This window comes from Eimeria necatrix, genomic scaffold (assembly GCF_000499385.1).
Source record: "Eimeria necatrix Houghton genomic scaffold, Enh_scaff730, whole genome shotgun sequence".
Taxonomy (NCBI): domain Eukaryota; phylum Apicomplexa; class Conoidasida; order Eucoccidiorida; family Eimeriidae; genus Eimeria; species Eimeria necatrix.
Window position 1 is genome coordinate 1 of NW_013654555.1, and position 18,866 is coordinate 18,866.

The 18,866-nt window shown below is 59.4% G+C and overlaps 4 protein-coding genes across 4 annotated transcripts; 1 reads left to right on the forward strand and 3 right to left on the reverse strand.

Annotated features, from left to right (window-relative positions):
• Nucleotides 1-4,124: 4,124 nt before the first annotated feature.
• On the reverse strand, nt 4,125-5,368 carry ENH_00073380 (potassium channel tetramerisation domain containing protein, putative; the record flags this gene model as incomplete). Its single annotated transcript, XM_013582742.1, has 4 exons — nt 4,125-4,457; nt 4,598-4,700; nt 4,858-5,022; nt 5,184-5,368. 4 exons carry the CDS (start codon nt 5,366-5,368, stop codon nt 4,125-4,127), a joined length of 786 nt encoding a protein of 261 aa, XP_013438196.1.
• Nucleotides 5,369-6,474: 1,106 nt separating this feature from the next.
• On the forward strand, nt 6,475-14,956 carry ENH_00073390 (helicase, putative; the record flags this gene model as incomplete). Its single annotated transcript, XM_013582743.1, is given in 5 exon segments — nt 6,475-6,516; nt 6,719-8,284; nt 8,403-8,585; nt 14,605-14,619; nt 14,624-14,956. Coding segments are annotated over 5 exon segments (2,139 nt in total).
• Nucleotides 14,957-15,473: 517 nt separating this feature from the next.
• Nucleotides 15,474-15,779, reverse strand: ENH_00073400 (hypothetical protein, conserved; the record flags this gene model as incomplete). Its single annotated transcript, XM_013582744.1, has 1 exon — nt 15,474-15,779. One exon carries the CDS (start codon nt 15,777-15,779, stop codon nt 15,474-15,476), a length of 306 nt encoding a protein of 101 aa, XP_013438198.1.
• Nucleotides 15,780-16,259: 480 nt separating this feature from the next.
• Nucleotides 16,260-18,134, reverse strand: ENH_00073410 (FAD-depdendent monooxygenase, putative; the record flags this gene model as incomplete). The annotated part of the gene is made up of 1 exon (XM_013582745.1): nt 16,260-18,134. The coding sequence occupies one exon, from the start codon at nt 18,132-18,134 to the stop codon at nt 16,260-16,262; it is 1,875 nt and encodes a 624-aa protein (XP_013438199.1).
• Nucleotides 18,135-18,866: the final 732 nt, after the last annotated feature.

Sequence of the window (18,866 nt, forward strand, 5' to 3'; positions counted from 1 at the left end):
TCGATCGATCGCTTACTCCTGGCTAGCCATCGGCTCTCTAGCTAGCTAGGCTACCAGCTAGCTAGCTAAACAGCTGCCCTGGCAGCCGGTGTGTTCTTGAATAAGGCCTTTTGGCAAGTGATCGACTAACTAGCCAGCTAGCTAGCTAGCGAGCTAGCTGGCTGCATGGCTAGCTAACTATGTCTAGCTAGCTAGCTAGCCAGTTGGCTAGCCAGTCAGCTAGCTGGCTAGCTACAACAAAACCACTCACGAAATCAGCGTCAAAACTATTACCGTTCTTTTAATGAGGGCAGAAAGACACCCACAGGAGGCTCTGAGAAATCTAAGGAAGGCAAAAGTTTCATCAACTCTTTACAATCTTTTAGCTTGCCGTCCCGCGCAGCAGCCACGAGCTTTCTGCCCGCCTCCTAAGAACAAGTAAAAGTACAATTAAATGAAAAAAGCCACTCAAAGAAGAGTTAAATAAAGATACATTTTAGGGGCAGCAGCAAGGAGGGGGGTCAGGGCGCCTCTAATGGACTACTTGTGAGAAAACACTCACAGTCATATTCACAACTATTCAAGACTCGCTCAAGGCAATTGTAATTGTTGCTGGAGGCTTTTTTTTGCAGAGTTGGGAAGGGGCTGAAGGCCGCAGCTTCAGCGGGGGCCACGGGAGACTAAATTCAGCAGCAGGAGTTGAAATAAGTCAAAGGAAGACCGAAAAATGCATAAGGAGGATGCATGCAGCTGCACATGCAATGCATGCGACTTGAAGAAAAATTGCGACGAAGTCGGGGCTGTGCGTTGCGCTCAGGCTCTTCCGTTAGATTAGGTGGAGAAAGCCAACAGGTAAATGGAATAACTGCAGCACTTCAGAGGCTTGAAAAAGAATAGAGAGTGTAGACTTCAAGGTTTCAATTCGTGAAAAAAAGAGGCACGTAGTGACGAGGAGAGAAGCTCCGGCAATTACCGAGAACCGGACCAGCGAGATTCGGCAGCGGGGCCAACTGAGAAAATAAATAGTTATAAGTGCTTGGTAATTAAACACGTGATTAAAAAGAGTTAAACATTTAATGGGCAAATTAATCAGCTTTCAACTTGGCGCAGGCTTCCTGAATTCCCGAGCAGGCTTCACGAGCATTGTGGAGGTGTCGGATGTGGCGGTTTGCCTGCTGAAATCGAAGCTATCAACAGCTCAAAAAAATAAAAACAATTAAATAAATACTTAAATTATTGAATTTTTGTGAAAAAGTTTTGTTAAAGATCAAGAAGGCCGCCATCTGTCGCGCTCGCTTCGGCTGCACCAAGAGTAGTGAGCAAGCCCAGCAGAGTTCCTTCGCAGGATTCTTCACAAATTGCACAGCTTCTTTCTTGCAATTCTTCAATAAGGACAAACATTAAACGGAAATTAAAAAAATAATTCGTTCCGGCAAACTGGGGGTTATTATAAGGAAGTGTCCCCATTCTACTGCTGCTGCGAAGCGCGCTACGCTTTGCTTGTTACAGTGCAAATTTTAACGTGATTTCACTTATGCCTGAACCTTTAAAAATCCAAATAAAGCATTCTTGAAGACATTTCATAAGTCCTTCAGACTATAGTTATGATGTGCGAACTGAGCCTGAGCAGTTGCAGGAAATGAAGTGCTCCTGAGGCCATTAATGGGCAGTTCACTGCATCTGCAGCACGGGCTTAGGCCTTAGGGTTTAGGGTTTAGGGTTTGGGATTTAGGGTTTAGGGTTAAGGGCTTGGGTGTTAGCTGTCCATTGAAAGACCGCTATGAGCGAACGCACACAACGGAGTGCTGCCGGTGCTGCTGCTGTCGTAGCAGCAAAATGAATTCTTCGTTGTTGTTGCTGCTGCTGCTTCTGCTGGTGCTGTGGCATCCTTGCTTGCCTGCTATTGCTGCGCCTGCGCAGCTGACGAGTTGGAGTCTCTTTCGCTGCTGCTTGCCTCTACGCTGCTGCTGCTGGCTGCTGCTACTGCTGCTGCTGCAGCTGCTGCTATATCAATGTGTAAATGCGTAACTATACAGACATTTAAATGTATTGGCGCTTATATGGCGCACACTGGCTGCCGCGTTTGTGCGTAGCAGCCAGTAACTCACAACTGATAGAGAATGGATTTACATATTGATTGAAATTGCATGCGTTTGGATATTTAAAGATCTTCTTCCTTCTGTGCGAGTGCTCGTGAATACATGAATTCGAAATGAATTCGTCTGGACGCACTAATGATACCCGTGAAAAACAAGTGTTCAAGGTTTATAATTTTACAAATATAGGTAAAGACGAGGGAAGAAACTCTTTAAATATCCAAACGCATGCAATTTCAACATATAAACTCCTCCCCTATGATTCTTCCATAAGAATCAATTGTGAGTTACTGGCTGCCGCGCACAACACCCACGAAGCATAAACACTACTACTTTCAAATGCCTATATAGTCCCACCGTTGCGTGTTTCGTTGAAGAGCATTTGGCTGCAACGCGTGCAATGATGGCTGGCGTGTTGACCGCGCTGTGCAGCCTCGAATTTGCAGAGGCAACGCTGTGTGGATTTGTTCTGGACTGATTGGCAAAGCGCTGCGTCAGCAGTGCAGCCTCAGTTGCTGCGTTTTGCTTCTAACTGCAGGGATGTGGGGGGAACATTTTTCCGCATAAGGCTTTTTTATGAAGTGTTGAGTGCTGCGTCACAGCGCAGAGCATCTTGAGAATAATGCAGCAACCCAGCCACAAATAACGTCCATTCACTTGCAATATTGTGTTGGAATGAAGGCAATGTTTTGCGCACAGTGGCTGGTAAATGTTTTCTTTTGGTGTTCGGGGAGCCGTACTTTAATTAAGAAGCTGCAGAGCTGATGTTGAGGCACAGCGTTTTGAACATATGTTGAGTACTCTTTGGCGGCCATTCTGGCTGTCCTGAGTGCCCAAGTGTTTCAAATAGAACTTCATGCAAGAGTCCAAAGTGGGCGATTTGCTTTAAGAAGTGGCAGCAGAGTGTGATGGTGTGCAGCCAGTGTGTTAGCGTAGGTGAAGTTGCTGCAGAGTGAGAGAAAACTTTCGAATTGAAACTTTGCAACTGCAAAAATGGAAGCTAATAAAAAGGAATATAAGTGTGAATACACCCGGCGCAGCTGAAATTATAAATGCAGCTATTCTGACTTCTTTGCTCCTGCATATTTGCTGCTGCGAAGCTGCAGCAGCAAAACTGACGCATTGGACTTCTTTGACTTGTCGAAACTCCCTCACTTGGCATTTTCATCTTCATTTATTCATTTTCATTTCATTGTTTAGTCTTGAAATCCCAGGAAACTTTTCCACCAAAAACATTGCAAACACCAATGTGCTATAGATACACCTCAGAAACCCTAAACCCTTAACTCTAAACTCAGGACTCTAAACTCAAGAGCCTAACCCTTCCAACCCCTGAGCTTTGCAGGCACAAACCCTAATCCCTAACATCTAAACCCTAGACGCTGACCGCCTAGATCTAAACCCTAAATTCCAACCAAAGACACTAAACCCTGCACCCTAAACCCGTCGCCATCAACCGCAGCTCATCCAGCTCTTTTCAATTCGCGAGAAAATGTTTAGGTGCTTCTAGTGGCTTCAAATGTATACAAAGAAACTTCAGCATGGAGGCCATTATATACTCTTCCGCGGTGGTTGCGAAAGTCTACTAAATTGCTTATGCTGCTTCAGGCGCTAAGCCTGCCGCTGCAGCAGCTGTTGCTGGAGCAGCTGCTGCAGCAGCTGCTGCTGTGGCGGTCTTGAGGCAAGGCAAATGCCACCGCACAACACTGGATAGCTTCCTTTGCTGCAGCAGCAGCACCTGCTGCTGCTCCTGTTTCTATTGCTTTTTAAAGCAGAAGCTGCTGCGCCAGCAGCAGCTATTTTTGCTTCTATTGCTTCTTAAAAAGAGCTGCTGCAGCAGCGTCTGCTGCTGCCTTTCGTTCTATCGCTCCGTAAAGCAATCGCTGCTGCGGCGGCAGCAGTTTCTGCGGAATCAGCAACTGCAGCAGCATTCGCTGCAGCAGCATTCGCTGCAGCAGCAGCAGCGCCAGCAGCTGCAGCAGCACTACCTGCAGCAGCAGCAGCGCGAGCTGCAGCAGCAGCAGCTGATTTTGCTGCTAAACTTGTTTGTTAGAAATCCTCTTCAGTCAAAAGCACTCTGGCTCCCAAGTCCTTAATTGCTTGAGGCTCTGGGGGATCGGGATCGTCATTGACCAGCGCCCGGCGAAGGGCTTCGGCCCGAGCAGCAAGTTCTGCTGCTGCAGCAATCTGCAGCAGCTCGGGGGGCTGTTCCTCCGCCTCCAAACCCGCTCCTGCTGCTGCTCCTGCTGCTGCTCCTGCTGCTGCTGCTGCTGCTGCTGCGGCAGCTGCTGCAGGTGACTGCTCCCCCTCGCCGCTGCTGCCGCCGCCCTCGCTGCTTGAGGAGGCTGTGACGCCTTCGCTGCTGCGGCTGTCCTCCAGATCCTGCATCAGCAACAGCAGCAGCAGCAGCAGCAGCAGCACACGGGAGACAAGCCCATGCAGAGAATGGCGGAAGAAGCAGCAAAGCGTAGACTGATGCAGCAGCAGCGAGAAGCGAGGCAGCAGCAGAACTGCGCCCTTACGTCGCTCTTTGCTGCTGCGCTGTTGCAGCAGTGCCCGCGCTGCAGCTGCTGCTGCGCCTTCGCTGCCCTGTGGGCTGCGGCGAGCCGAACCTTTGCCTTCCTGCTGCAGCAGAGCAGCAGCAGCAGCAGCACAAGAGCAGCAGCATTAAGGTGCGAGCCTGGGTGTGTCAGCAGCAACAAAGGAAGCTCATCGCAAAGAGCAGCGCAGGCAGCAGCCACAAATCAGCAGCACAGAGCAGCAGCAGCAGCCTCTGCCCCACCTTTCCCAGCCCCTGCCTCCTGCTGCAGCACCAGCAGCAGCAGCAGCAGCACTGTGTAGGCGCTCCTCGATGAGCTTCTCGAGCGGCTGGATGCTGAAGAAGCGGGCCTCGAGCAGCAGCTGCTGCAGCAGCCAAGGCTCATTGCTGCAGTGCAGCGAACCATTTCTAAGAAAGTCCAAAACATAAGAAAAAAGGTCCCCATTTCTATCAACAAATATTTCTTGGGGGCCCCCGGGGGCCCCCCTGGCAGCCAGCTGCTGCGAGAGGTAGTGGGGCCCGAAGCTGCAGAGGGTGGAGCAGGTCGTGGCGAACAGGCGGCCCCCCACGTCCAGCAGCAGCAACCCGCGATCTCCGGGCCGCCCTCACCGCTGGCTACGGGGTCTTGGCGCCAACTGCGACTGCTCTCCTCCTGCTCCATGCATTGGGGCTCTTGCTGCTGCTGTTGCTGCTGTTGCTGCTGTTGCTGCTGCTGCCCCTCTGCAGTGTGCTCCTCAGGTCTGCCCGGCTGCATGTTGAAGGCTTGCTGCTGCCTCTGCTGACTCTGCCGAGCCTCTTGTTGTTGTAGCTGTTGCTGCTGCTGCTGCTGCAAGAACCCGGCCACGCATAAAACAACCCCCCAAGTCTGGGAGTAAGCACAGCAGCAGCAGCAGCTGCAGCAGTACAGAAGCAGTCTTCTTCTCGTTTATGAATCAGCCCCGAAAAGAGGAGCTGCCACTGCAACAGGAGCAGCAGCACCAGCCCAGCACAGAGAAGAAGGCTTCTCCCAGATGCTGCAGAAAATCGGCAGCTGCTGCTGCCGCAGAGTGGCTGCTGCTGCCTACAGCCGCCCCTGCAGGAATTTAGGAAGCCGCAAAGCTGCAGACTGCAGCAGCAGCACTGGCGAACACCTCGGGGGTTTTGGCTGCTGCTGCCGCTGCTGTCTTGCTGACCGAGGCCGACAAGCAGCAGCAGCAGCAGCCGCAGCAGCAGCGGCTCACTGCTTAGGCCGCAGAAGAGCTGCTGCACTATGCAGCAGCAAATTTGGGCGGAGTCGTTTTAAAAGGCAGAAGACACACAAAATGCAGCAGCAAATACTGTCCCTCACCGCTGCAGCTGCGGCGTGTCGACTTCCATGCTGCTGCTGCTGCTGCTGCTGCTGCTGCTGCTGCTGCTGCTGCTGCTCTTGTGTTCAGGCAGCCCCGGAAGGCGGCAGCAGCTCTGCTGCTCCAACTTCTGCTGCTAGACAAGGAGCATCAACTGAGATCTGCTGCAAAAGAGTTAGAAATAAAAAAGAAAAAACGTTTCAGCAAGGAAGATGCCCTAGCAGTAACACCGGAGCCCGCGGATCAACAGTGCTGGAGGTTCTGCACAGACCGCTGCCGCAGGTGGAGCAGCAGCAGCAGCAGCAGCAGCTGCTGCTGCTGCTGCGGGGTATCTTATGTATACTTTTCCTTAACAAAGTGATTTGGTTGTTTCTTCAAGGAAGACACGGGCCCACAGGCGGTGTGGGGGCCTGGTGGGCGGCATAGCTCGATATTAAGGAAAGAGGCCTTAGCTGCTGCTGCTGCTGCTGCTGCTGCAAAGTGTCTTCCGCAGGGCTCAAAGCCTGAGGCGATGCGGAAGCATTGAGGAGGCTAAATGGAGGCGGGGAGCTCCCAAGACTGCCTGCTTCTGCGGCCGGTACGGCTCCTGCTGCCGGGGCTGCTGCTGCTGCTGCCGCTGCAACACACCAGCGCGGCCCCCCAAGAAGCCACGGCGGCCGCAGCAGCAGCAGCAGCAGCAGTCTCGTGCTGGGCTCATAGATCTTGCCGCTGAGAAGCTGCAACAGCAGCTTCCAGTGTGCCCGCTTGTCTTTCTAGTGGCGCCGCAACTTTGACCACAGCAGAAGCAGCGACAACGACAGCAGCAGCAAACAGCAGCAGCAACAACAGCAGCAACACAAACAGCAGCAGGAGCAACAGCACGGAGAATACGAGCTGCAGGCGCAGTTGGAACACCAGCGCAGTGTGATGCTCCAAGCAGCATTCAGGGCCTCTCGGGGGGCTTTGCCGCGCGATGCACAGCAGCAGAAACAGCAGCAGCAGCAGCAGCAGCAGGACTTGATGAATTAGTGCCTGCTGCAGCAGCGAAAGGCAGTGCTGCAGCTTCGTTGCCCGCAGCTGCAGCTGCAGTAGCAGCACGGCCTCGTAACGGGGCCTGTCTATACAGAATGGTGGCACTGCAGCAGCCGGTGCTGCTGCTGCGCACATTATTTGCCAGCAGCAGCAGCATCAGCAGCTCGAAGCTCAGCAGTTGCTGCCACAGCAGCAGCAACAGGAGGCTGCTATTCCCGGGAGCAGCACAGCGCGCCTCACGGAGGCGCTGCTGCTGCAGCAGCATCTCTTCTACCATTGGTGCAGCTTTTGCTGCAGCGCAGAGGGGCCTCCTAGCTGCTGCAGCAGCTGCAGCAGTTGCAGCAGCTCCTGCAGCAGCTGCAGCACCTAAAGGAGGCAGCGGAAGCAGCAGTCAGCACTGCGACGGCGGCAGCTGCAGTCTTAGCCCTCCAAGAAGGCGCCTTTACAGCAGCAAGTGCTTCTCAGTAAACCTCCAGCAGCAGCAGCAGCAGCAGCAGAAGCAGCAGCAGCAGCAAGGGGCTTTATGGTGGGAAGACGAAGACGCGGAAAACCGGCAGTTTATATCTGCTGCAACTCCGCCGTATTTGAGTGCGCAGCAGCAGCAACAGCAGCAGCAGCGGCAACAACGTGAGCAGCAACAGCAGCAGCAGCAGCAGCAGGGCCAGCAGTGCACACAGCAGCCAAATACTCTCCAAGTTGGAACCTCATCAGCTTCTTGCTTCGCAACAGAAGCTTTTGCTGCTGTTGCGCCGCCGGCAGCAGCAGCCGCAGCTAGCCCACCGACAGCAGCAGCAGCTACAGCAGCTACAGCAGCAGCAGCAGCAGCAGCGGGGCATGTGCCGCTGCTGCTAAGGACTGTGCCCCTAACTGCAGCAGAACGCAAAGAGCTGCTGCGCCTGTGGCGCCAGCTGGCCGGGGGGGGGCCCCTAAAGGCCCCCGAGGGGGGCCCCGTGGGGCCCCCCTTTGCTGCTTTTCTCGAGGCCAGGTGGGGCCTCCCGGTGGCTTTGCTGTCAGCAGCACAGACACAAAGGGCCTTTTTTCGCTGGCTGGACGCTGCGTTGCTGCAGCACCAGCAGCAGCTGCAGCAGCTGCAGCAGCAGCAGCAGCAGGAGCAGCAGGAACTTCAAGGCCCTGGCAGCAGCTTGGAAGCGCTGCAGGCGCAGGCCTTCACGGATTTGCTTCTCGCGCTGCGGGCGGAGTTCGACCTGCAAGCAGCAGCAGCAAGACAGACGCAGCAGAAGCCGCAGCAGCAGCTGCAGCTGCTGCTGCAGCGGTGGACAGGCGGCAGCAGCGCCGCTGCTGACGGGGAGCTGCTCAGCAGCACTTATGCACTGGTGAGTTGTGGGGTCTGCGGTGTACGTACACCCGAGCTGCAGTTCAGACGTTTAGCCTCCTCCGATGTGCTGCTACTGCTGCTGCTGCTGCTGCTGCTGCTGCTGCTGCTGCATGCAGCTGCTTGAGGTGTGCGCTGCAGCAGGAGTGACTCCAGGGGCCCCTGGGGGCCCTTTGAGGGGCCCCGAGGCTTCTCCTTTGGCTCATGCTGCTGCAGGCCCCATGCTGGCCCTTTACCGCCTTTACCTCGCAAGAGAAGGACTTGCTGCTGCTGTTGCGTACAAGAACGTCCTGAAACTCGCGGTGCGATGCTGCTGTTGCTGCTGCTGTCGCTGCTGCTTTTGCTGCCGCTGGTTCTGCTGCTGCTGCTGCTGCCGCTCCCGCTGCTGCTCCTGTTGCTGCCTCCGCTGCTGCCCCTGCAGCAGCAGCAGCAGCAGCAGCAGCAGCGCATTGCCGCCTGGGCGTGTGTGCGCCCCGCCTTGCGCCAGGACCTGAGGGCCCCCGAGGGCTGGTTTGCTGCAGCGCGGCAGCAGCGCCGCCGCGTGCACTTGTCGCTGGGGCCCCCCAACAGCGGCAAGACCCACAGTGCCCTGGGGGCCCTCGCGGGGGCCCCCCGCGGCTGCTACGTGGGGCCCCTGCGGCTGCTGGCCACGGAAGTCTACGGGGTGCTGCGCAGCAAAGGCAAGAGCTGCTCCCTCATCACGGGGCCCTCCAAGATCAAAGACCCTGTGAGCGACCCGCAGCCAGGGGCCCCCTGGGGGCCCCTCGGGGGCCCCCCGCACGACTGGCGCCACTTCCTGCTGCTGCTGCTGCTGCTCACGAGGCGCCGTTCGCCTGTTGCAGGTGCTGCTGCTGCTGTTGCTGCCTGCACACTGCGGCTGCGCGGGCGGTGAGAGGCCTGTCCCCCAAGGCCTCTTCCCCAAGCACTCCCATGCAGTTCCAGCCACGGCGCTGCTGCTGCTGCCGCTGCTGCTGCTGCTGCTGCTGCTGCTGCAGGCAGCCACCCACGTGTGCAGCACCGCGGAAGCAGCGCCCTTAGACAGAGACTTCGACCTTGCAGTCATCGACGAAGTGCAGCTCCTCGCAGACCCCCAGAGGGGCTTCGCCTGGACCCGGGCCTTTTTGGGACTCCGGGTACTCAGCTTTCTTTGCTGCTGCTCCTGCTGCTACTGCTGCTGCTGCTGCTGCTGCAGTAGTTGCTGCTGCTGCTGCTACAGTCGCTGTTGTGGCTGCTGCCGCTCTGCTTGCTGCCACTGCTGCTGCTACAATTGCTTCTGCCGCTACAGTTGCTGGTGCTGGTGGTGGTGCTGGTGCCGCTGCTTGCGCTGCTGCTGCTGCTGCTGCTGCTGCTGCTGCTGCTCGTGGAGCAAGGGACGCTGGCGCCCTGCCGGCAGGCCGTTTAGAAATGGTGGCCGTGGGCCGTTAGTTTGCGTTTGGCGTCGGGCCCTGCTGCCTCCGCTGCAGCTGCGACGCGATTTTCTGCTGCTGCTGCTGCTGCTGCTGCTGTGCTGCTGCGGCGAAGGCAAAAGAGCTGCACGTCTGCGGGGAAGAAGCAGCGGGGCCCCTAGTGGAGCGCCTGGCGCTGCTGTGCGGCGACCAGATCTGCAGCAGAGCCACGAGGCCCTCTCTCGCCAAAGTGCAGGTAAAGGAAGCAGCAGAACGCAAGCAATTAGCAGCAGCAGCAGCAGCAGCAGACTTGCTGCTGCTGCTGCCAGTCACGCCACACAGGGAACAGCCTAGCTATCCATTGCATAGCAGGGAGGGGAGGAAATGCCGCAGCAGCAGCAACGGAGCAGCAGCAGAGCAGCAGCAGAATAGCAGGTAGGGAATGCTAGGATTCGCTTGTGGCTGAAGCGGGGCTCCCCGGGGCGCAGCAGCAGCAGCCGCAGCTGCAGCAGCAGCAGCAGCAGGGTTCTGTGCTGCGTAGGTGGAGGCCCAGGCGCTGCCCGCCGACTGGACTTCAGCCCTGCAGCCTGGAGACTGTCTTTTAACATTTTCTGTTAGCTGCTGCTGGAAGCTTAAGGGACTTTTAGCTGCTGCAGGAGTGCAGCCGGCGCTGCTGTACGGACAGCTGCCGCCGGAGGTCCGTCGGCAGCAAACCAGAAGGTTCAACGACGCCGTGGCGGCGCATGCGCAGCAGCTGCAGCAGCAGCAGCAGCAGCAGCAGCAGCAGCAAGAGCAGCAAACGGAGCAGCAGCAGGAGCTGCCCTGCGGGGAAACAGGGCCTTCGCTCGCGGCAGCGGACTTGGCAGCTCCCCCACCAGGTCCACCGGCACCCTGTGCAGCAGCAGCTGCTGCTGCAGCACCCGCAGATGCAGCAGCAGCTCCTGCAGCAGCAGCAGCAGCAGCGCCGCCGCCGTACTCTGTGCTCATAGCAACGGACGCCATCGGACTGGGGGTGAACTTGTCAATTCGGAGAATTATTTTCACTTCAACTTTCAAATATGATGGGGCCTCTTTGAGGCCCCTGGGGGCCCCCGAAGTGCGGCAGCTGGCCCACAGGGCGGGCCGCTTTGGGGGCCCCTGGGGGCCCCAGGGGGGCCTCGTCAGTGCCCTGCAGCAGGACCAGCTGGAGGCTCTCCGGGGCCTCCTCGCAGGTGGGCCCCATTCTGCTGCTGTTCTGCTGCTGCTACTCCGCTGCTGCAGCTCTTCTGCTGCGGCTCTGCTGCTGCAGCTCTGTTGCTGCAGCTCTGCTGCAGCAGCTCTGCTGCTGCAGCTCTGCTGGAGCTCTGCGGTCCTGGGAGGTGCGTGGGGAGCTGCAGCAGCAGCAGCAGCAGCAGCAGCAGCAGCAGCAGCGTTTGAATTCGTCTGGGCTTCAGGGCTTGTGCTGCAGGCCCAAGTGACCCTGAGGCGACCCCGCTGCAGCGCGCGGCGCTGCTGCCGGAGAGTTGGGCCTTTGCCCTTTTTGCTAAATATGTTGCCCCTGGGCAGCAGCAAAATGCTGCAGCTGTGATGCAGCGGTGAGACAAGCCCTTAGCAGCAGCAGCAGCGAGGCCAGGGGCTGTTTCCCCGGCCAAGGCGCCCATCTGCTGCTGCTGCTGCTGCTGCTGCTGTTGCTGCTGCTGTGGCTGCAGGTTCCTATCGATGCTGCACACCCGCGAGCCCTACTTCGTGCCTCCTGCTGCTCTCCACAGGGCTGTTGCTGTTGCAGCTTTGCTGCAGGACATTCCGCTGACGCCGCAGGAGCTGTTTCTCTTCTGCGCAGCTCCAGTCTCCGTTTCTCCGCCTCTGCAGCAGCAGCAGCAGCAGCAGCAGCAGCAGCAGCAAGGCGGGGAGCTTGCGGCAGGGGAAGCAGGGGCGCAAGCGGCCAATTCGGCTGCAGCGCCGCCTGATGCAGCAGAACAACAGGCAGAGGCAGCAGCAACGGGAGACGCCGTGTCGAGCAACTCAGCGACAGCTGCAGCTGCTGCTGCACCTGCTGGTGCAGCTGCTGCTACAACTGCACCTGAGGCTGCTGCTGCTGCTGCTGCTGCTGCTAGCATTAGCCTCCCCATGCAGGCAGCGCTGCGGTCCTTTGCAGTTTCCCTGGCGGCGACCAGTGTGGTGCTGCTGCCCTCTCCCTTCCGCATTGTCCGCCGCACGGACAAACAGCAGCAGCAGCAGCAGCAGCAGCAGCAGCAAGCGCAGCCAGATCGCCGTTTCGCGCAGGAGTTCACAGAGGAGGGCCCCTGGGGGCCCTCTGCTGCTGCTGGAGTTGGGCTTTTCAATGAAGACTTAATGTGGGGCCCCTCAGAGACAGAAGAGACAGAAGCTTCGCCGCCAGAGACCCTGGAGGCCCTCAGGGCCTTGGAGGCGATTTATCAGGTATTTTGCGCTGTGCTGCTGCCCCGCTGCTTCTGCTGCGTTTGCTGCAGCAGCAGCAGCAGCAGCTGCTGCTGCTGCTGCTGCTGCTCCCTTGTCCGTTCGGCGCCTGCCGCTTCATTGCTGTGTGCTATCTGAGCCTGTCTGCCCAGCAGCAGCAAAGAAGCAAGTTTCGGCAAATTCAGCAGCAGCAGCAGCAGCAGCACGGCGCGCTGCAGCAGCAGCAGCTCTGTGGGGTCCGCGTATGCGCAGGTGCTGGAGCTTTACTTGTGGCTGGCAGCAAAGATGCCAGGGGCCTTTGTAGATGCTGCTGCTGCTGAAGCAGGAAGGGCTCTAGTGGCAGATCTTATAGAAGAGGCCCTTAATAGAGAAGAGCCCCTGCAGATCAAGGGGCCCTCAGGCTTCCTGGGGGCCCCCCAGGGGCCCCCCGAGCTATAGGGCTGCCTTGCTGCGGCAACCAGACAGCCCGGTGCCTCTGCTGCAGCGCAGCAGCTGCGCCTTTCTGTTGCTGCTGCTGCTGCTGCTGCTGCTGCTGCCCGCCTTTTCGACTTGGGGGGTCCCTGCTGCAGAGCGCACGCAGGCAACGGCGGGGGACGGGCGGCTGAACTGCTGGGGCCGCAGCAGCAGCACAGCAGCAGCGCAGCAGCAGCACAGGGACCGCCGCAGCAGCCACGGCCGTTGAGAAGCATAGGCACCTGAACAGCGCAGCCGTGTAGCCCTGAGGTGTATATACACCTGAAGGGCGGGGGCCCGTGCTCCAGCAGCGCGCAGGCCTGTGCTGCGCTGCGGCAGCAGCAGACGCAGGTTTTTGCTGCTCGCTCTGGCAGCCACTTAATTCTGTCTTTGAAATGGACTGCAGCAGCAACGTCTGCAGCTTTTTTGTCTCTGTTATGTCCCTCGTTGTCTTGTCTGTCTGCTAACTGCCGCTGCAGCTGGAGAAGCAGCAGCGGCTGCAGCTCAGCCCAAACACCTAATTGCTGGTGCAGCTGCTGCAGCTGCAACAGCAGCGGCAGCACCTCAGTATAAAAACCTAATTGCTTTTGTCGCTGCAGCAGCAGCAGTATCAGAAGCGCCTGTAACTCAGTCTTAAAGCTAACAGCCTGCAGCAGCAGGCAGTGGGCTCTTGCTGCGCAGCCCAAAGATCCCTACGGGCATGCATGCTTGTCAACACAGAAGCAGCAAAAGGGGCAAATAGGGGGGCCCCCAATTCCTTTTAATGCCGAAAGGCTCCTTGGGGGGCCCCCCAACCTGCCTACATCGCTGCGTCGCTGCGCCTGCTGCTGCAGTTGCTGCTGCCCTGCTGCTGCGCTGCTGCACGCAGCCACGGCCCAGCAAAGTCCCCCGACGCTGCTGCAGGCTTTGGGCCCAGGGCTTCTTGTGGCGGGGCAAGCTGCAGCTGGGTCTCAAGGGCCCCCAAGCGCCCCCAAGGTCCAGGGGACCGAGGGGCCTCCAGGGGCCCCGAGGGGCCCCCAGGGGCCCCGAGGGGCCCCCAAGCGACCCAAATAGCCCACTGATGAGGCCCAAAGGGCTCCGCTTTTGGGGCCCTAGGGGCTGAGAAGATCCAGCAAAAAACGGGGCCCTTGGGGCCCCAATTATGAGTTGAGTGGGGGCATGCCCTCTTCTGACACCCGGAGCCCTCTTGGGGCCCCCAAGGTCCCAAATGCGGGGCCCTGGGGGCCCCAAAAGGGCTTCATGTGTCAGAAGAGGGCATTGAGGGCCCCATAGATCGTCTTTTCGTCAAGTGTACGTACACTCCAGAAGCCAGCAATGTGGCCGTCGGGCCTCAGCAGCAGCAGAAGGTCTTCTGGGCGAATTTGGCCGCGGGCTTCTTTAGACAGCAGCGTAGAAGCAAAGTTGCCTGCGCAGCGCAACAGCAAAAAGGCAGCAGCAGCTGCTGCTGGCACTGCTGCGAGCTGCGCCGTCCCAGCCCCACAGCCCCACAGGAGGTCCAGTGGTGCACAGCTTACTCTTGACCTCTGGTCCACTGGTCACGCGCCGCCACCCACAGGGCGAAGGGGCCCCTGGGGGGCCCCCCCCCAAAGCTCCAAGGGCCTTTGCTTGCAGCTTGAAGGGCTCCAAACCCTGAGGGGCCCCCTCGGGGGAAGCAGAGGCCTCAAGGGTCTTTTCTTCTGCTGCCCACGTGACGCCAAAGACGAAGTCCGCTGGCGTGAACCTTGCAGGTGCTGCAGCAGCAGGTGCTGCAGCAGCAGGTGCTGCAGCAGCAGGTGCTGCAGCAGCAGGTGCTGCAGCAGCAGGTGATGCAGCAGCAGGTGATGCACCAGCAGGCGCTGCAGCGGCAGGTGCTGCAGCAGTAGGTGCTGCAGCGGCAGGCGCTGCACCAGACGGTGCTGCACCAGACGGTGCTGCAGCAGAAGGTGCTGCAGCAGAAGGTGCTGCAGCAGCAAGCGCTCTCTGAGTCTCTTTCCACTTGCTCAGGATGGCAAGAAGGCGAGGCTCGAAGCTCTCCGAAAGCAGCAGGAAGCAATAAGAACAAAGTGGGGAGGCAAGGGCGGGCAAATCCACTGTGGAAAGGCAGTAGACTGCAGCAGCAACAGCAGCAACAGCAGCAACAGCAGCAACATGGAACGTACGTCTCTTGCAGAAGCTACAAAACCTTAGCATCAGCAGCAAAAGCAGCAAGTCCTGCAGCAGCAGGCCCAACTGCCGCTACTACCGCTGCTGCCGCTGCTGCAGCTGCGACTCTGCAGCGCAGCCGCGGCCCCAAGAGGAGCCCGGGGGTCCCCGGGGCCCCGGACCCCTGGGGCACCCCTCCAGGGGCCCTCCGGGGCCCCCCGGGGGGCCCCTGGGGGGCCCCTGAGGGGCCCCTAAGGGCCCTCCGGGGGGCCCCAGGGAGGCCCCTGGGGGGCCTCTGAGGGGCCCCTGAGGGCCCTTCGGGGGGCCCCTGAGGGGCCCGAGGGCCCCCTGGGGGGCCCCTGGGGGGCCCCTGGGGCTGCAGGCGCAACCGAGAGGGTCACCTGCTGGGGCCTTCTCTTGAGGAAAATGCAGAAGGGCCTTAAGGGGGGCGTGGGGCACGCGGGCGCCCCGCCAGGCTGTGGGGAGCAGCCGGCCGGGGGACTCTGAGACCTGAAGGCATTAAAAGTTTTATTTCTTTTTAATTTCTTTGAAATCCCCAGAGGCCTTTCTCAACAATAATCCGACATAGGCTTAGGCAGTGCTTCAGGGGGACTCCCTGCCACGGGCCCGAAGCCTGTGGCTGGCTCCGCCTGCAGCTGCTGCTGCTGCTGCTTCTGCCGCTGCTGCAGGCGTTTTGCTGCTGCGGCTGCGCACTGCGGCGCTGCTGCGCTTTTGCCGACCTCTCTTAGAGCTCATCTACTGCTCAGCTGCTGCTGCTGCTGCTGCTGCTGCTGCTGCTCTCTAGCCTCTCCCTGGTCACTCTGGGACTGCTTCTGGCTGCGCTTTGCTAGGGTCTACGGGCCCCTGGGGCCCCCCAGGGCCCCCTACAGGGGCCCCGGGAGGCCGTCGAAACCCGCCGGGGGCCCCCAAGGGCCCCCGAGGGCCCCTGTTTCTGCGTACCTGGAGCTCAGGGGGCCCCCCCCCGCCACCCATGAGGGCCGACTTGGTGTAGGCGTAGCCCAAGTCCACTCCTTGGAATCTGAGGCCCAAATGAGTTTCTTCACTGCTTAGCAGCACTCGAATAGTCTCTAGCCGTTGGCTTCTGAGGGGCCCCACAGCCATTTGCAGCGCCGCCTGCGGGCCCCACACAGCGCAGCGCAGCGCAGCTGCAGCTGCGCAGGGGCCTCGGGGGGCCCCCAGGGGCCCCCTAGCTGCGGGCCACTCAAGGGGGCCCTCTCGCTGCCAGAAGCAGGCAGTTGTGCACCAATAAATTCATTAATTTGAAATAGATTTAAAACCAAAAGTATCCATTAAGTGCAGAAAAGAAACGTATACGCCTGTCAGTTAAAGGTGTATTTGTTCAATGTGTATGCATTTGTGTATATATACATACATATATATACATAATATATATATGTATATGTATTTATATATATGGGCTGCATATATATTTTACATATCCATCGAAACTAAGTGCTGAAGCAGCAGCGCAGGATCTCAGGGGCTAAAGCAGCTGGCAGCTGCAGCGACTGCTGCAGCAGCAGAAGCAGCAGAAGCAGCAGAAGCAGCAGCAAAATCCCCTTACCTGCCGTCTGCCTATGCTCATGAGCAGCTCCAGGGCCCCACCGGCGATTCGCCTTGAGGCCTCTGCTGCGACGCTGCCGAGCCCCTGGAGGCCAACTGCTGCTGCAACAGTTGCTGCTGCTGAAGCTGCAGCATTTGCTGCTGCTGACAGGCATCGTGCTGCTGTTGCTGCTGCTCCCCAGTGGAGCCCCAGCACTTCGGGGATGCAGCGGCCCGCGGAGAAGTTCTTGCGGGCAACAGCGCAGGTGTACTGCAGCACACGCACACACGCACAAGCTTGCTGCTGCTGCTGTTGCTGCGGCAGCAGCAGCTGCTGCTGCCGCTGTTGCTGCGGCAGCTGCTGCATGCTACTTGCCGCCGCGCAGTGTTCTTCAGACAGGGATTAGGGTTTACTTCTGCCACGAGTCTGCGCTCCTCTTCGTAGCTCTTCAAGATCTTTCCCGCCGGGTCCCCGCACTGGTGTTGCTGCTGCTGCTGCTGCTGCTGCTGCTGCTGCTGAGGGGCGAATGGGCCTTGTCGGAGGTGGTAACACTGGGCAATTTTCCAGGAGGCATTCAAGCAGTCTGCGAGGCCCAAATTCATACCCAGGCCCCCAGCTGGGGGCAGACAGTGCGCAGCATCCCCCGCCAGCAGCACCCGACCCCTGAGGGGCCCCCAAAGGGGGCCCCCAGCAGCAGGGGCCCTCTCGGGGGCCCCCTCGGGGGCCCCCATGGGGCCCCCTGAGGGTGGGCGTTCGACCGTCTCAGGGCCACTGCAGTGCTGCTGCGGGTCGGAGCTGCGGTCGCCATGGGCAGCGCAGTTGGGGGGGCCCCCGGGGGCCCCCCAGAGGGGCCCCCCGGGGCCCCCCGGGGGCCCCTCCGGGAGGTACTGGGCCGCAACTTTCGCGACCATCTGCCAGGGCCTAACGTCTTGGACTCGAATGTCAGAAAGGGGAGTTCCGGCAATGCGTTGGATGAGCTCTTCAGCCTGTTTTGTGTCTGCGTGGGCCTCCGGGGGGCCCCTCCAAAGGCTTCTGGAGGGGCCCCTCCGGGGGCCCCCCTGGGGCCCCTCGTCCAGGGGAAAGAAAGGGATGTGTGCCACAAATAAACCCTTTTTAAAACAGTGGCAAACCACCACTCCTATGCACTCTGCCCCCAGCACATAGTACAGCATGCCCCGGCCTTTGTAGCGGAGCAGCGCGGAGTGCCCGGGGCCCTCCAGGGGCCCCCAGCAGGGGGCCCCCTGGGGGCCCTTCTCACTGGTGTGCGGGGGCCCCTGAGAGGGGGCCCCGCTGTCGCGGGGGGCCCCCTTGGGCTGCGGGGGCCCCTCTTGGGGGCCCCCAACGGAGCCCCCCAGAGGCCTCTCGGGGGCCCCGCAGTCTGAGATAATGCCTGCAGCAGGAGCTTCCTCTTGCTGCTGTATTGCTTCTGACAGCTCTTTGGACCAAAATGTTATGTTTAAAAAGTGCTGCAGGGGGGGGCCCCCCAGCAGGGGGGCCCCCGCCCAGCGGCGTACCCTCGAGCTGGCGCCGTCGCAGCCAATTAAGAGGTCGCTGGTGACTTCGTAGTATTCAGGCTTGCTGCTGCTGCTGCTGCCCCCCACAGCTACCAACGAGGTCACGGGCCCTGAGCTGCTGCTGCTGCTGCTGCTGCTGCTGCTGCTGCTCGTCTGCTGAGTGGCCCCCAGCCACTGGGCGTTCAGCAGCAGCTGCAGGCCCGCGGGCTCAGCCGGCTGAGCTCGTGCTGCTTCTTCCTCTCTGCCTGCTGCTGGTCCCGCAGCAGCAGCAGCAGCAGCAGCAGCAGGTTGACCAGCTTCCAGCTGGCCCTTTGAAGGCTCGACCCACTGCGCAGAGGCTCTTGCTGCTGCTGCCTCGTACAGAATCGGCAGCAGCAAGTTCTGCGAAAGCTGCGTCATGTGGCAGGGGCTGTACTTGTCTTTGTAAGTGACCCGTCCGTCAGGAAGGGTCACCTCCTCGCAGCCTGTAGCAGCAGCAGCAGCAGCAGCAGCAGCAGCAGCAGCGGTACGTGCAGCAACCGCCAGTTCTGAAGCTCGAGCATTCTACAGTGCAACAACGAACGACCAGCAATCCGCAGTGAACAACCGTAATAGCAGCAGCAGCAGCAGCAGCAGCAGCAGCAGCGAATCAAAGAAAGGCAGCAATAGCTGCCTTCCCAACGCATGCTGCAGTGGCAGCAGCAGATAAAACTGCACGCTGCAGCAGCAAGAGCAGCTAGGCAGCATGCACAGCGGCAGCCATAGCAGATGAACAGCAGGCAGCAGCAGCAGGAGCATCAGCTGGCCAGCACCGAGTAGCAACAGCAGCAGCAGCAGCAGCAGCAGCAGCTGGAGAACACGCAGCAAGAGCAGCACCGAAAGCAGCTGGAAAGCCCGCAGCAGCAGCAGCAGCAACAACAACAAATCAAGAACAACAGCAACACCAGCAACAACACCAACCACAACAACAGCAGCAGCAGCAGCAGCAGCAGCAGCAGCAGCAGCAGCAGCAGCAGCAGACCGTGGAAGTGGTCGACGGCGCCCAAGCAGTGCTTGCTGACAGCAGCTAGCTGCGAGGTGTAGAGGAAGCAGCGCCAGTCCGCCAGCGAAGGCGCTGCTGCTTCCACTTGCAGGGCCAGGTGCCCCAGCTGC